General features: G+C 43.6%; 1 protein-coding gene across 4 annotated transcripts in view; it reads right to left on the bottom strand.

Moving 5' to 3' along the window:
* Positions 1 to 15,808, bottom strand: part of antxr1c (ANTXR cell adhesion molecule 1c) — a 31,893-nt gene that overhangs the window by 10,134 nt on the left and 5,951 nt on the right. Inside the window, exons 1-14 of one of the 4 annotated variants that reach the window (XM_034559435.1) lie at positions 13,077 to 13,101; positions 10,748 to 10,819; positions 9,312 to 9,383; positions 8,776 to 8,857; positions 8,622 to 8,652; positions 8,446 to 8,519; positions 8,268 to 8,336; positions 7,491 to 7,571; positions 7,231 to 7,291; positions 6,047 to 6,145; positions 5,666 to 5,735; positions 2,407 to 2,485; positions 592 to 687; positions 345 to 383 (exon numbers count right to left, since the gene is read on the bottom strand). In XM_034559435.1, coding sequence (XP_034415326.1) covers positions 345 to 383; positions 592 to 687; positions 2,407 to 2,485; positions 5,666 to 5,735; positions 6,047 to 6,145; positions 7,231 to 7,291; positions 7,491 to 7,571; positions 8,268 to 8,336; positions 8,446 to 8,519; positions 8,622 to 8,652; positions 8,776 to 8,857; positions 9,312 to 9,379 — 849 coding nt within the window. In that variant the 5' untranslated portion in view covers positions 9,380 to 9,383; positions 10,748 to 10,819; positions 13,077 to 13,101. Of the gene's footprint in view, positions 1 to 344; positions 384 to 591; positions 688 to 2,406; positions 2,486 to 5,665; positions 5,736 to 6,046; positions 6,146 to 7,230; positions 7,292 to 7,490; positions 7,572 to 8,267; positions 8,337 to 8,445; positions 8,520 to 8,621; positions 8,653 to 8,775; positions 8,858 to 9,311; positions 9,384 to 10,747; positions 10,820 to 11,011; positions 11,094 to 11,480; positions 11,507 to 13,076; positions 13,102 to 15,808 lie in introns of those variants that run through there. The other 3 variants (XM_034559436.1, XM_034559437.1, XM_034559434.1) reach the window with 3 other exon arrangements.

Here is a 15,808-nt window from a genome sequence, read left to right as displayed (position 1 = left end):
GCAGCAGAGAGGCCAACTGGTAGGAGGCCCCGGGGAAGACCGAGGACACGCTGGAGGGATTATATCTCCCGGCTGGCCTTGGAACGCCTCGGGATCCCCCAGAATGAGCTGGAAAGTGTTGCGGGTGAGAGGGAGGCCTGGGTCGGCCTGCTGAACCTGCTGCCACCGCGACCCGACCCCGGATAAGCGGGTGATAATGGATGGATGGATGGATTGTTGCTTTTTTAAACTGTACTCCACGTATCAGACACACATTCTCCTTCAGATCTGGTGGGTAAATATATATACATGTGTGTGTGTGTGTGTGTGTGTGTGTGTGTGTGTGTGTGTGTCTTTATACTCACGGGCTCAGGAGGAGGTGGAGGAGGTGGTTCTTTGATCACCTGTGCAACAAAAAGAGATATGACATCGATGAGCCTTTCACACACACATTTTCCCCATCTCCCAAATGTCTGTGTGTTGCTGTAGGAGCTGCTTAATGCCCCTTTGGAGGTCAGACAAACCCCTTTGAAGCTCTGGATAACTGTAATTTAAGTGTTGCTTTTTTTCAAAATCGACCACTTCCTGAATGTAGTTTACGTTTTTTCTTACCACAGTGCAGCAGAGAGGCCAGAACCACCACATGAAGAGCAGGGCCAGCAGCAGGAACAGCACCAGCAGGGTGATTAGGAGAATGGTGCCGTCAAACTGGGGAGTGAAACACACGCGACATCAGAGCGGAGATCTGTACTCACATACCAACTGCATGGAGCAGTGGTGGAAGAAGTAGTGGAAAGGGGAGGGCAACACATTGGTAAAATAATTGCATGAACAGTAACAAATCAATTTTTAAAAGGAGCCCCAGAAGTAGTAGTGGGAATAAAACTAGGTGCAGGAGGATGTTGTAATACTCCGAGTACTTTCTCCATCGCTTCTGCCAATGTAAACACTCGTGTTTTTTTTGGTGTTTTTCTCGATGAGCGTGAGCTGTGTGATCGCCGAAGGAATCCATCAGTGACTTTGCTCACTTTGAGCGAGGCGTGCGTCCATGAGCCAAACGTGGCTCCCATTACGGACCGCAGATGAGGATCACATGTGGTTAGACTTTCCCCTATCTGTCTTGCGGCCAGGACAAAGGGGGGGGGGTGTTCATCTGATTGGCAGTGAGGTCCGACGCAGAGCACTAATTACCATCTCTTAGAAAATGTCCCAAATCAGCAAGTTTTCTCTAACTTTCAACAGCCGTCGAGCAGAATTTGTGATGTGATGGTTTAGCTGACCGCAAACTGTGACCACATCTGCGTCTCGCACACACAGCGTTGGTTTTCCCGTGCTGTATGGGCACATTTTGCGGACTAACTGCAAAGGCTAAAGCTGTGGCACTTGGGGAGGATTCAGGGGAGGGTTTACAGGGTTCTTGTTGCGTTGTTGATGCACAAGGCCGACCCATCACAACACAGCACCTTGTCGTGTCCCCGTCAAGCCTGGTGTGACTTCGGCCTACATGGTTTAGTTTAGTGGCGAGGAGCTATGGTCTGATTGAGCTGTGTATATCATGAACCACAACACAGCAGTTTGAATTCACAGTGTTTTCATGGGTGTGATGGAACCGCTTCAAAGAGCATGTTTCTTTTTGGGCTGGGTGGGAATCTGCTGTGTTCCAACATATGTGATTTCTTTTGTGATTAAATTACTTAAATTGCTTTTAAATGGCATCTTGTTTTCATGAGGGATGAAGCTCAACCCTGCTTCACGCTAACACAGTTATGTTCATTTTGAGAGTCTCTATCGCCATTGAGTCGCTCCAACTGAGGGCTAAAGGCTTTGCACAAGGGCACTGGTGATATTGAACCGGCAACCTCGCGGTCATGAACCAGCTTCCTGTAACCTTCTCCTGAGGGGTTCCGAGGATCTTTTTTTTGGGTGGATCGCTACAACAACCCCCTGTGGATTGGCTCCCCGAAAAAAAAGGAGGAAACATAACAAAATGGAGAAAGGGAAGATGAAAGAGGCAAAGGGGGTAAGGAAACTCACTGCAGAGAACAAAACAACAAGCTTCTAGGGAAAGAGATGAGGTTGGACAGAAGAAGCCGAGGGAAGACGAGTGGAAACTACATGCAACACGAGAAGAAATGGAAATATTACAGAACCTCAAGAGTAAATCTACGATTCTAGTTTAGAAGTTGAGAACCTTCGAAAATATGAACTGAACTATGAAAAACTTATTCATCATCAGTTTGGAGGACACACTGTTTTAGACAATTCTTTAAAAATAAACATTATGAGAATCAACCCAAGTGCAAAGAAGTTCCATTTCTATTTAATAATGTCTCCATTAAATCAGTTTAAAATTCACATCTATATGATTCTACTGAACCCCCCCGATGACTGATGGTTAATCGGCAGGACGAATGCGGGCGGACTTACACACTCCGTGGTGGTGATGTGCACGTTGCTGCTGATGAAGGACAGACCGTCATTCATGCTCACTTGGAGATAAATCACTCTGAAACAGAACAACAGACAAGCGCGCACACGCATTTAGATTAAAAAAACAAAACAATACAACAACCGTGATTGGAGCAGTTAGTGTAGCCTTGAGCATTTCCTCCTGGAGCTCAGTTTGTTTCCCCAGGATGATGTCATCTGAACTTGGGCCACCGACCCGCCTGCAAACTGTGAGGTAGTTTGTTAGAAGTGAGAAAGTGAGACGGGAAACAACCACAGAGCACACATGACTAAAAGTGGACTGGACTCGGATCAGTTCTGACCTGGCAGGACGCCGTGACTTTTGTTTGCGAGCTCTGTGTCACTTGTAATTGAGCACTCCGAGCCCCAAATGAACCCGATACAAGCGTTTTCTACCAAACAAGTCTTTGTTGATCAAGAGCCCCTTCCTCCTCCAAGTGGGGAATTCTGAGAATTTCATGTGAACTGCTGTGGCCTCTTTGGAGCCTGTTCTCTTCCAGCTCTTCAAAACATGTTGATCAAAACGCCCCCACCCCCAGGTCTTCTCTGGTAGAGGGCCGAGTGGATGGGAATGAGTCCTGGCAGATGGAAAGCAGGCCATTTGACCCAAAAACCTGTCTTTACTTTGATTCAGTGAGATGTCTCTCTGGGTTGGAAAAAAAAGGAGGAGAGGAGAGAGAGAAAGAGAGAGAGAGAGAGAGGGAGGCTGGGTTTGTGGGTGAAGTTCGTGATCAACAGCAGATGTACCTTGCTGATGACAAACAGCTGGGCATTAAGGGATTAAAACCTTTAAAACAGTCTTAAAGGTAAAGAAGGCTCCGTTTATGTCCTCGTTTTGGATGTATCTCGATCTGTGACCAGCTCCGTATGGCACAGTACGGCAGTATGAGGCAAACATGAGGGAGTAATATTGCGTTTGCCTTGGACTATTTTCAGTGGTGGATAATACAGATTTGGTTCTACAGTGAGTATTTATGGCAGGCAAAGGTGGAATTGACACTACAGGGCCCATGTTGTTCTATGACAATAATATCTCCATCTATGAAACAGTATATTTTGCCGGATAAATGTCCGACAGAAGAAACCCGAGGACCTTGAAAAGAAATCAGAAAAATGCTATGAAGAGAAAATGAGCCGGAGAAATCTGACCAGCGGGAAGTTGAGGATGTGGAGGAGATAAAGCAGTGTGGAGGAAATGTTAGTTGTAGAGCACCCTGTCTGACAGCTGTGAGGAGAGGAAATGAAACATGGCAGGCGGTAGAAGCAAGAACACACACACACACACACACACACACACACACATACACACACACACACACACACACACACACACACACACACACACTCGAATGGGACATATCAGACAAAACACTGGGGATCGCCTAATGCTCATTGGAAGAAAGAAGCTGCTTAAAACACAAAACCGATTTACTATTTACTGGCCAAACACAGATTACATCCACGTCCAGAGAGGCAGAGAATCCATACCTGAACTGAAAGCCCAGAAAGCAATGAAGCAATGATAAAATTGTAAAATTTGCTGTCAAAGGTAAATCCATTTTAAATGAAACAAACGGCTGCTAATTCATCAAAAACTAACTTCATTTCTATTAACGGAGCGGTTCAAACACTCAGAAGGTTTTTCCACCCTGCCGAGAAACGCGCGGCCACACACTTGAAAGACCGGGCAAGCTGCTACATGGCTTTAATCAGCCACAACTGGACCGGGAGACTGCCAGGGGGATGAAAGGAAGTTTCTGGGTGACAAACACAAATAAGAGACAGATACAGAGGGGAAAAATTAACAGATTGGCAAAAAGATGGGGAGGGTGTTTGTGTGTGTGTGTGTGTGTGTGTGTGTGTATGTGGGGCGGGGGGCTGGAAAACAATCCGCAGGGCAAAGCAGTTGGTGAAAAAAATAAAGAGCCACGGTGGCACTGAAAGTAAAGGCAGAGGTGGAGAGAAAGAAAAAGGGAGGGGGGGAGAGGGGTAGAAAGATAAGTGTGGGATAGGAGGGTCGGGAGGTTAAGTTGGGAGCACTTTAAGAGAACAGAAAATATACACAAATCAGGACTTTGGGACGTTGAAGGGAGGCGAAGGCACACGATGTACCGACACTTTTACGACCCTTCTGCTGAGATATCGATTAAAGCTTCAGTCATCGGTCCAAATCGTTCCTCCCTGCAGTGAAACTCCCATTCGCTGTCTTTCCACCGTAAATCGGATTTGTAATTTCTACGGGGGAATAAAAGGAAGGAATTTGTAGCGCATTTATATAATTATGCACAAATAACACTACAGGTCAAGAAAGTGTGTGAATAAGGAACTAAAAGTGTCTCTTTGTCCCCATGCAGTTTAAAGACTTTAACCACGCTCCACTGAACCATCTCTTCTGTGGACTGTTGTACTTTTCTTCCCATGAAGAACTTCAGTTAAAGAGGTTTTGTGGATTGTTGATGTTGGACCACGGCTGGGCCCTGAAAAGAGAGTAGGGCCCAGCTGATGACGAGCGACTCGGGCCTCCGCTTGGGTTGCAGTAAAATGGTGTGACACTGTGGCCAACGTTCTGAGCAAAACAACCTCAGTTGTCTTAGTTTTCACAACCCGCCGCCTCCCTCTGTTCCGCCAACGTCGTGTGGACTCTTAAGTGCACAAGGACTCTTCAGAACATGAAAACGTCCAGGTTCTTATACTGTATGGTAACTTTTTTTTGCAGATAAAAAGGCCGGCGCAGCAAGCTTTAAACACAACATTGACGCATCGCCAGCTTATTACGTTTTGATAGCAAACAGTGTGCTTTTAGAGTTTTTTAGTTACAGAAAAAACTGAAAACAGATGCCTCCTGCAGCTGGAAATGACTGATGTGAAAACAGTAAAGCTGTGGCTAATGAAACCAAAAACAATGAGCTAAAAGATGCTACGATGCTCTGTGGAGCTGGCCGCGGTTGTAATTCAGGACCGAAGCAGGACAAACGCGTGGAGGTTTTACCACCGCGTGTGCTGGCACGGCTACAGAACCCCGTATATTGTGCTAAGGCGTACTGGGATCTAGAAAAGAGGAAACCAGCCACGGCTGGGGATTGTAAAAAGAGCTAACGTACGGCAGGCTTCTCGTGGTCCGTATATGTGCATATGTGTGTTTCTCTGTGTCTGAGGCAAAGAATGCAATCAAAGATGAATGTGACATCGATAAAATTAAATAAAAAGAGGCACCTACTTCCCAACTTCATCGATGACAGGAGCTGGACACAGTAGGAATGTGTTTTCTACGTCAGCCGGCTTTTCATCTGGGAAGCAAAGACGACATTTGAATGAAGGTACGCTCCTCCGAAGCAGAGTCCTATAGCGTCAGAATGGGACTGTGTGGTGGTGTTTGATCCATCGGGACTTTGGAAGCTGACATTTTGCACATCTGAACATGACCATTTCCTTGCCATAAAAAGCATAATGAAGTATCTTCTCCACTTAGCTCCTCCCATCAGTGTATGAATGGGTGTGAATTATGTCACGTAGTGTGAAAGCAAAAAACACCCAAAACAGAGGATGATCTGAACCTCGATACATTAAAAAGAAACTAGCAACGTGTCGGCGTACTCACTGACTGTGACGGTGTCGTTGATCTTGAAGCTGCAGAGCACCTGGTTGATGTCCCTGGCGTGGAGAAAGCCGTTTCCTCTCACCACCACTTGGAAAGACTCTGGTTGCACATACACATGTTTTTTTACACTCTTTGGCAAGCAAGATGACATTTCATACTGCGTGTATCGCACATGATGCTCATCATGCGGCACCGAGACTGCTGGAAATATGAGCCTCAGTCCTCAAATCTGAGAATGCACAGCACTCATTTATTATGTTTTCACACGTTTAAATACTTTAAATATGTATGAATGTATATCTAGAACGCATGCGTGTGTAAATGTACAGATTTCTGATTTCTTTCCAGAAATATACATTTAGCTATTGTCACTGTTATGTAAGCATAAATGACATTCAGTATAAGATCGTTCGCAAAGAATAACCAAGAGACACAAATACACAGACGGTCCATCATAATGAGCGAGTCACAGCGTTAAATCAGACCCAAATCTCTAATCTGGCAGGCTGAAGACTAATAAGGCACGTGTCTTTAATCTGAGTAAACAAAGTAGAAAGAAATTAATTAAAGTCTACCTTTCCACCCCACAACTGAGCCACTCAGCATACGACTGAGTTCCCATTGTTCGACAGAAACCCTCAGTAGTTGCAATGTTGCCTGAAACCGGCAAAAATGATGAGGCTGAACCTTCAGGACCGAAACTGAGCTGTGCCAGAGACTGCTTTTCAGTTTCATGTGAAATACCTTTAAGGGTGAAAGTAATTCACCGCTCGAAAAAGACAAAAAGCAGACGTGAGACGGTGTAAAAGTCCCTCTGGTTTTGCCAAAAAGTGCAACATTTATCTGATAATTTGTGCCATTTAAAGTCCATTTAACGTTGCTTTAACTGTCCCAATCTTTCTCTTGGCAGGACACTAAAGATGTTATCCACTTTACTTTACAGACAATCTCTCACGACCGATCCTTTTAATGAGAGCCTATAATATTAACCCCAATGCAGCGCCCCGTCCCAATAGGTTTCCTGTGAGTGACCTGGATGCCCATATAAGATCCCCTGTTTCAGTCCGGGAGCAGAGGAGACGGGGCACGCAGCCCTGAAGTGAACACAGTTCAAGTGTCCGCTTCAGCATGTGTACGAGTGTGTGTGTGTGTGTGTGTGTGTGTGTGTGTTTTCAGCTCCCCACCTCCGGCACACACGCTGGAGGGCTCAGCTGCCAAAATCTCAATGCAGGACTTCTTGATGATCTGGAGGGTAAACCGGGATAAAGTCATTTTAGTACTCTTTTTCTCTTCCGTGCACAGATGCTGGCCTCTTTGCAACAGGCAGGTGTGTCAAAATGATGAAAAATAAAAGGCAGTTCATGTTTGAGTAAGTGTTTCCATGAATGCAGGACAGATTCAAGATAAATATGTGAATGTCGTCAGCTACAGGGAGTTTATTTACCGAATCAATGACTCCCCGGAGGGCGTGGAAGCCGCCCAACACAGGAAACACGTGCTCGATGGTGTCTGCAATAGTGGCCAGCTAAAGAAAGGGAGAGGTGGAGACGGAGGTGTGGAAGGAGGACAGAAGGGAGAGAGGAGATAAGTAGCTAAACTACAGACGAATATTGATTAAGTACATTGTGGGAAATAATTAGAGAGACATCTATAACATTCAGATGACAATGATGTTTCATAACAGGCCCCAATTGGCTCCAGATGTACTTGTGTGACACGACGTTAGACATTATGGATGGGAAGAACGTTTTTTTGGGGGAGTTTTTCCTGATCCGATGTGAGGTCCTGGGACAGGGATGTGATATGTGTTCAGATTGTAAGCCCTCTGAGGCAAATTTGTAATTTTGGGCTATACAAAATAAACTGAATTGAAAACACACACACACACAGTCCTCACGTGGTTTCAAACATCTTTGACATTAAATACATATTTTCCTCCTCGTGTTGGAGCTAAATGTTGACTATTACTCCAGTTACAGACATTTACACAGTCCAGCTTTGTGTGTTGGCATCTTGAAGAGGCAGCTCAGGGTCCTTGGATTGGTTTTCAGGACATTTTTAATTATGGGTTAGCCAAATCGCACAGGGACCACTGAATACACACTACGCAACATGGAGGTAAGAGCATTTCCACACGCGTGGCACTGAACACGCATGGTCTTTATTTCAAACCAGGGAATACGAAGGTAAACCGAATAGAGATTTATGACGTCGGCGCTACCTGTGTCTCATTGAAGTCTTTGACACCGACACAGTACACAATGGCTCCAAGAGACCGGGCTCTCTCCGCCTGTTGGAAGACACAAGCAATACACCGAGTAAGTTCCGGCATTCAAGCAAAGGTGTTAATAAGGTGTTAAAAAAGTGTTAATGCGCCGCGCGGAGCTACGAGTGGCTACCTCTTGCTGCGCAGTGATGAGCTGATGTTCCTGCAACTCTCCGTCTGTCAGCGCGATAATCACGCTGGCCGGGCCTGGAATAAAGCATGCAGTCATCATGCTATAACCTCAACGTAATTCATGACTGAGCTTGAAGGCTTGAAAAAAAAAAAATGTTATGCGTATGTTATGCGTACCGTAGTTCTCCTGGTGGATCTGCTCGTTCGCCTTGACATAAGAAGACATTCTCGTGGTGAGAAAGACAGGAAATACCAAAGCTTCACATTTGAACTGACAGACTTGCTCTTTGCAACAAAAAAAAAGGTGTAAAAAAACATTTTTGACACATACCCTGTGCAGGCCGAGGTGCATGAACGTGTCTCCACCAGGAACCTCATTTTTCAGAGCGTTCAGCCCCTTTCTGATGTCCCCTCTGCAGAGAAGAAAGAGAGTTTCGATGAGGAAACGTTTTAAACTGCACTTTTGTCCGAGTTGTGCTCTCCTCCATTGTAGAAACTAATCCATTTGACTGCAATTTATTGTGTTTTGCCTCTTTGTTTGTTTCCTATATATCCCTTCACTATTTGCACAATGTGTGTGTCTCTATCCTTTACAAAAGTCCCCACCCCCCCGCGATACTGTTATTTATAGTCAGTGGAGACACAGTTTCTGTGATACAGGGTCAGTATTCAGCTTCATGTCAGTTCAGACAGCATCTGCTTTCACTCTGGCGCAACAGTTTGAGTTTCCTTTACGGAGGATCGTTCCTCTTGTGTGAGAAGAGCCCCCTGTACTATAATAACATTTATTCATAACAAGAGAATCAGCTTGGATTAGTCAGTTGGAGTTAATGCATCACATTACTCAACAGCCAGAACTTAATTTACCTGTTTTCCGTCAGTTTCATGATGGTGGATGCTCTGGAGGAGAACGTTATGAAGGACATCCTCAGCATGGGACTGGAACAGGAAAAATTAAAACATCATCTCACCTTTCATTCAGCCAGTAAGAGAATCCCCACAGGTGCTCCAAGTATTGATGATATGTGCCTAAGACAGAGTTCAACTGCATTTGGCTGCAAGTTGTTTTTGTCCAACTTTGCACAATAATAAAAAAAATGTTAAACCATCAAAAACATTTAGTTTCAGTAACACTGCGAAAGCAACTTATTGTTTTCCTCAGAAACATGAAACAACTGCCCGTAACCCACCGTGTGCTTTACTTCAATGCCAGACAAACACAGTTGAAATCCTTTCATTTAAACCACGAATCATTGTGAACAAAAACTACACGTCTCTCTCTCTCTTTGAGGTCACTCTAACAGTGACCTCAAAGAATCACCTCAACACACCAGGACATCCAGTGACGCCATGCACCGAGTTGTGCCTGGGATTCAAAGCTTTTGTGTGATGCGTGACAATGACTCAAAAGTTTGTACTCAAACTACATTGCTGAACCCCTCAGATGTGGGGCAAGCCTGTTGTTTTTGTTTGTCGGGGTGACATTTTATATTCAGAGAGGAATTATATGCTTGTAAACATACATGCACAGCCACCCGAAGTCAAACAAAAAATGTGTTGTATTATTTGTGAGAGAAAGTAAGTGAATGCAGATTCGCGCCGTTTGAGACGCTCTCGTGTTTGTGAAAAACAAAAACTTTGGGGAGGGTTGGTTCTGTGCTACGGTCTCATGACAAAGCTCCAGGTGTTGTTGTGGCCTTCGAGCAGCACGGAAAAAAACAAAAACACCCACGAGCTGAAGGCCAGCTGTTGAATTTTTGCATTTTACGCGGCCCTCTAATGAAATATATATGCTTCATATTTTAGCCATGCGAAGGTGCAGCCATATCTACAGTATCTTAATTGTGTAGTCACTGCTCGTGACCCCACTGACACCAGACATCAGCTCAGATACTGAAGACGGTGAAACATCAGCTTGCATGCTGAGTGACTAAGCATGTTGCCAGCTGTCGCTGTAGGGACAGATATTTATTTTACTTTACCGGGATGACTGCTGCGTAAAGTATGTATTTCTCTTCAGTGATCTACAGCTCGATGCTCCAGGAAGTACAGACGCAGCAAGGCGGTTAAGTGTTCCAAGACTTAAAGTCCGGCTGTGAAACCTTTCCAAGCCTTTCAAATGTTACTCTATAAATCCCCCCCCCCCTCCCACACACACACACACACACACACACACACACACACACACACACACACACACACACACACACACACACACACACACACACACACACATACCTTTGTACTCCATACTTGATGCATTAATTATGTCGACATAGATGTTTGCCTATGCGTTCTCTTACCTTTTGAATTTCTCAGCTAAATTCTCCACAAAGTAGTAGATTTCCTCCCAGTGATTCTTCACACTGCCAGACCTATCAATCAATGAAAACAATCAAACATCATGAGTTCGGGGTAAGCAAGAAAAGTAGCTCAAACCTAATTAAAATATGGCTAGCATAAAAGCTAATTCACCCGAAGATAACAGATAGCTTAGTTTCAAAATATGATTTCTGTGTGATTAACAAATGAGTTGTTGAGCTAAAACACAGTAAGTAAGTACTTACGCTATCAGACACACACTAACTTTGATAGTTTAGAGCAGTCATACAAGAGAAATACTGCTTTGCTAGCTAAAAACGAAACAGGGGTAAATAGCATGAGCTCCAAAACAAGAACAAGCTGCATGTATTCTGGACTAACACAACGGTTTAACTTGTTACAGAAACGTCACTTTCTGTCAAAATTATTTGTAACAAAAAATTGTTTGGTTTGTTCAGTTAATGGAAGGAATATTATTTTCACTACACCGTTTCTATCAATGGCAAGTATCATAAACGCCACTGGGACTTAAAACAATTAGCCTGTTCTATACATTGGGGGCCTGTTGAGATAAAAGGTGGTGTGGTCGGGTGTGTAATTTAGCACCCTCCTGTATCCTGAATGAGGCCCTGAAGGCTGAGGAAATAGGTCCCGATCTCCCCAGGGAAACCTCCATAAAACTGGACTATTGTGAAAAACTCCCTAAGGAGCTACCTTCATTTCCTCTAGACAGACTGTTTATATGTGTGTATGTGTGTGTGTGTGTGTGTGTGTCTTAGTGGTAATTGTATTAAGTGTGAGCATTAACAGAGAGGTCTTCCGGTATGATGTGACCGGTCAGCTGGTCATCTATTAGCTAACGAGTGAACCAGAGAGATGAGACATGGGAAATGAGCTATTTGACGGTGGTCAAACTCGAGGTTTAGAGGATGAGGCTTTCTTAGAATAAAGTGTAAGGCTGACTCAATGCTATTCTAGGTGCTGACTAACGGATGTAACGGCATGAGACTCACAGGAACTGGCCAGCATTAATGCGTTGATGTTTCTCTGTATGCAACAGAAGGTCAACCATTTTTTTCCCTCTATTTATTTGAGAGTTTCCGTTGCCACGCAGTCCACTGAGGAATAGCCAAATGTCTTTTTTTCTTTTCATTGTTAAAATGGTCAGGTTGAAACAGTTGGGAGGTCGTAGGAACCAGACTAAACACTGAGTCTGTTATCCTAGCTTACCTTCACAGGCTTTTCATGCCTTGGGCTGATGAGAAAACATGTCTTTTGATTATTTGGATATTTGAGATACACGAAATATGAGCCTTAGTCTTACGAATTGCTTTTGAAAACAGCACCTGCTCCAAATTAATTGTGATTCATGTTATATGCCTTGCAATTGAATGTCTCAGAGGTTATACCCTAAGGTGTTTTTGAGTTATTGCTTGGCAGAGGAGGGGTAATTATTTAGCCAAGCTTCGGGAGGGTAGACACAGCCAAGGGATTTTCCCATCATGCCTCAGGCTCTTTATTCTGCCATATTCTAAATACTCTGATTGGCAGACAGGAAGACATGAAGAATACTGTGTGTTCGTAATCTTATAGTCTTCATTTTTCACATTTAAAGAGGCAAAAATAAATAATTCTTCTGTCGCACAGATCATAGGATGTCGGCAAGAGGTTGATAGGGTTGTTGATCATCAATTTCTTTTCCAGATGCTGAACTTATCGGCATTTAAAACTCTCCGCAGCTACAAGCATTTCAAGGAGAAACAAGCAACAGTATCTGAAATGAGCGCCAGCTCATATTCAAACTTCATTGACTTAAATTCCAAGGAAAATCACCAGATTGATCGCTCATAAGGCGGCGAGCTGTGAGCGAGTGAAAACGAGTAGAGCATTGCAGCTCCGCCAAAGGTAGCGTTGCAGGTTCCCTTGGGCCACCCACACTGGTAATATCTGGACCCTTATCCTCCAAATACAATAAAAGCATCCAAAATAACATATACTTGTAATGTAAGTTTCAGTGTTTTCACTTGTCTAGTCTGCACAGACACAAATACTGGTCGACTAAACACCTTAGCTCAGCATTTCCTCAGACTTATTGTTGCTTTAATGACATGACTCGTTCCCCCACATCAAGGCTGACTGAGCAAAGAAAGAGGACAAGACCTTACAAGCTCAACAAAATCCTCCCGAAATAAAAAAAGCCTGAGGTAGAGAAATGTTTAGCTTGGGTGTTCAACAAAATGTGCAGCAAACACAAATAGTCACAAAGGACTGCGCACACGCACACACACACACACACTGACGGCTTCTGACCTGAAGGAATGGCAGGAGCCAATTTCTTTTCTAAACTGTTCCATTACAGCGACAGAGGAGGGGGAAGCAGAAGGAGAAAGTCTTGTGAAACGTTCCTGCAGCTGATAGTCATGTAGAGGTGTGGGGATCATTTTTGAGTATTTATTTAACACCAGGGTGAATCTGAGGACTCACACCTTTTAGTTTTCATCTGCTTATCTTTATTTCTGAACCACAATGGCCTTTGTTTGCATTGGATCAGCTCAACTGACCGAGGTGGCTGCAGTAGTGGGACCGAGGCCTAGCTTGCAGTTTCACTCACCTGTCCAAACAGCATTGGGAAAGGAAGTGGGTCATTTCATTCTATAACTCTTCATGAAACTATTGTATGTGGTGCCTTTTTTCCCCCCTAACTCCTTTGATCTAATTTTAATAGTCTGAGTGAAGCCCTTGAATTCAGTGGTTTGGGGTTTGGCCACATAAAATAAAGGTTTCGAGAGGTGATCAAGACCCAGCAGCGGTTTGAAGTTGTGTCACAGCAAATCGGCAAAAGCCGAGCAACGGTGTTCTGTTGATTGGACGAAGATGAAGAGCATGTGTCGGGCCGTGCGCCATCCGGGTGCCGAGAGAAGAAGGAACGAAAAGAAAAAAAAAGGGAGGAAAGAGAAATGGAAAGATGAAGATAGTGAGATAATGTGAAAAATCTGTTGGCTCCAACGCAAACTTGTCTGCCAGAAGAAAAACATGTCGATGATTCGATGAAAAGCTGTCAGGCCAAGTTTCTTCCGTGTGCTTCAGCCAACACAGCTGGCGTACAAAACGCCTGAGGCACCAACAACACATGACGACCAACGCAAAGTGTAAACAATTGATTATGTTGATGTGTGGTTAACATGGCCTCTGGGTTTTAAGGCAGAGATCTTTCTCCACCTCCTTCTCTATTATCTCTCTCTTGTCAACTCTCTTGTAATGGTACAACATGCACCCCCACAAAATAAAGAATATCAAAAAAGCTTGAGTCATTTCTTTGGAACCACTGACTATTGTTGGTATTGTCTGTTAAGATGTATCTTAATCCAGGTAGTAAGATGCCAAACAACATATAAAACCCCAACCTGTTTCATTAATAAGACATTAAGGCTCCTACAGGGATATATTGAGGTTGGGTTTGCTTAATTGACAGATCATTGGTAACTGACAAAGGTGATAATAAAGTGAATTAAATAAACAAGTTTTGGCCTAAATAATACAAAGTTTGGATATGTATGTCCCTCTGCTGCTACACCAGTACATCTCACATCCAGGGTGGTGATCTACTGTTTCTAAATAAGCACAAAGCGAGGTTATATGCACCATTACTATTCAGCGATGCCAAACAGATGTCAAGGAGAGACAAGGAATTTGCTAGATGGCCCCCAATGGTCCAAGAAGACCTGAAGAATAAAAACAGATTTTTTGCATTAATGTCTTTTACTGCTGACTGGATGATTTTGAAAGAGCTGGTTCCGCAGACAACGAATCATACGTGCGTGTGTGTGTGTGTGTGTGTGTGTGTGTGTGTGTATGGAGGAGGAGAGCATACAGGGAGGGTTAAAGGATTAGACAGAAAGACAGACAGAGCAGGAAACAAGAGAAAAGAGAAAAAGCTAAATGTTTTAAGTCTTTGCTTACAATTTACTTGTAAGATAATGTCATAGAGTTTATGAGTTATGTTTTTTTTTTTTTTTTCTAACTTTCCAGTGGTCCACTGGTTTTTAATTATTTCCATACAGGATGGAAATCAATTAGCTGACTCTTGACGCATTCTTGTACTGTGCATCACGTCTTAAAAGTTGGCCAGCTCTGAATTAACGTTTACCGGTGTTACATTATTATAGCAATGAAATACAGCTAATTTAAAAAGACTTTGAGGCCTTTCACATCAAGAGTTACAGCCACAGTGGCTCTATGAGGCTGAAGTCCCCTGGTGCCTAACGTAAGCTCATAATTCATACGTATACTTTTTAACATTCTGATGTTCGCCATTTTGGTAAATCACGTTAGACTGCTAACATTTTGCCTGTAGCAAATAAAATGAATGCGTTTTTTACTCTTTACGGCTATTGCAACACATTTTTGATTTTTTGTCAATTAAAATACTGGGCTTGGATAGGGACGTTTAGACTTTTTTTTTGCAACTGAAAAAAACATTAATTTTCGGTGAGCTTGCCATTTGCCCCCTTCTCAAGCAAAATAATTAGGTAAGCGTTCCGTCTACCTCCATCATAAGGACCTTCTTTTTAAAAAATCATATCTTATGTTATCTATATGCTTGAAGGAGCCTTCAAAGGAGAAAACAGTTGATGTTTCAAAAAGAACCTGATTGTGCTACGGGTATAATGCGGACATTTTGAAAGTCAGGGATTTGTTGAGTATGCCTGCAATCCGTTAACTCTAGCACAGGATATTACAGCTGAAGCATGTTTGATATCAAACCTTCTCTTTAATTTTTTTAACCAAGTCCACTTTTAACTACCCAGCAAGCTCTTCTCTCCCAGAGGGCAACGGGATGACGGCATGTGGGAAAAAGCTCCATCGGTCTAAAGTCGTAGCGGCTCTCAGCTTCATTCTCACGGTTCTAAGTGTTGACGAAGAAAAAGAAGAAGAAAAACATCCCAACTCCACTGTCTGCCATTCCAGCTGGGCCTATATACCCACACCACCCCAGCCTGCAGCCAATGATGGTGCTCCAATTCAACTGACTGGGCACAAGG

Source organism: Cyclopterus lumpus, chromosome 19, assembly GCF_009769545.1.
Source record: "Cyclopterus lumpus isolate fCycLum1 chromosome 19, fCycLum1.pri, whole genome shotgun sequence".
Lineage (NCBI taxonomy): Eukaryota > Metazoa > Chordata > Actinopteri > Perciformes > Cyclopteridae > Cyclopterus > Cyclopterus lumpus.
This window is presented reverse-complemented; position numbering and strand designations above follow the sequence as displayed.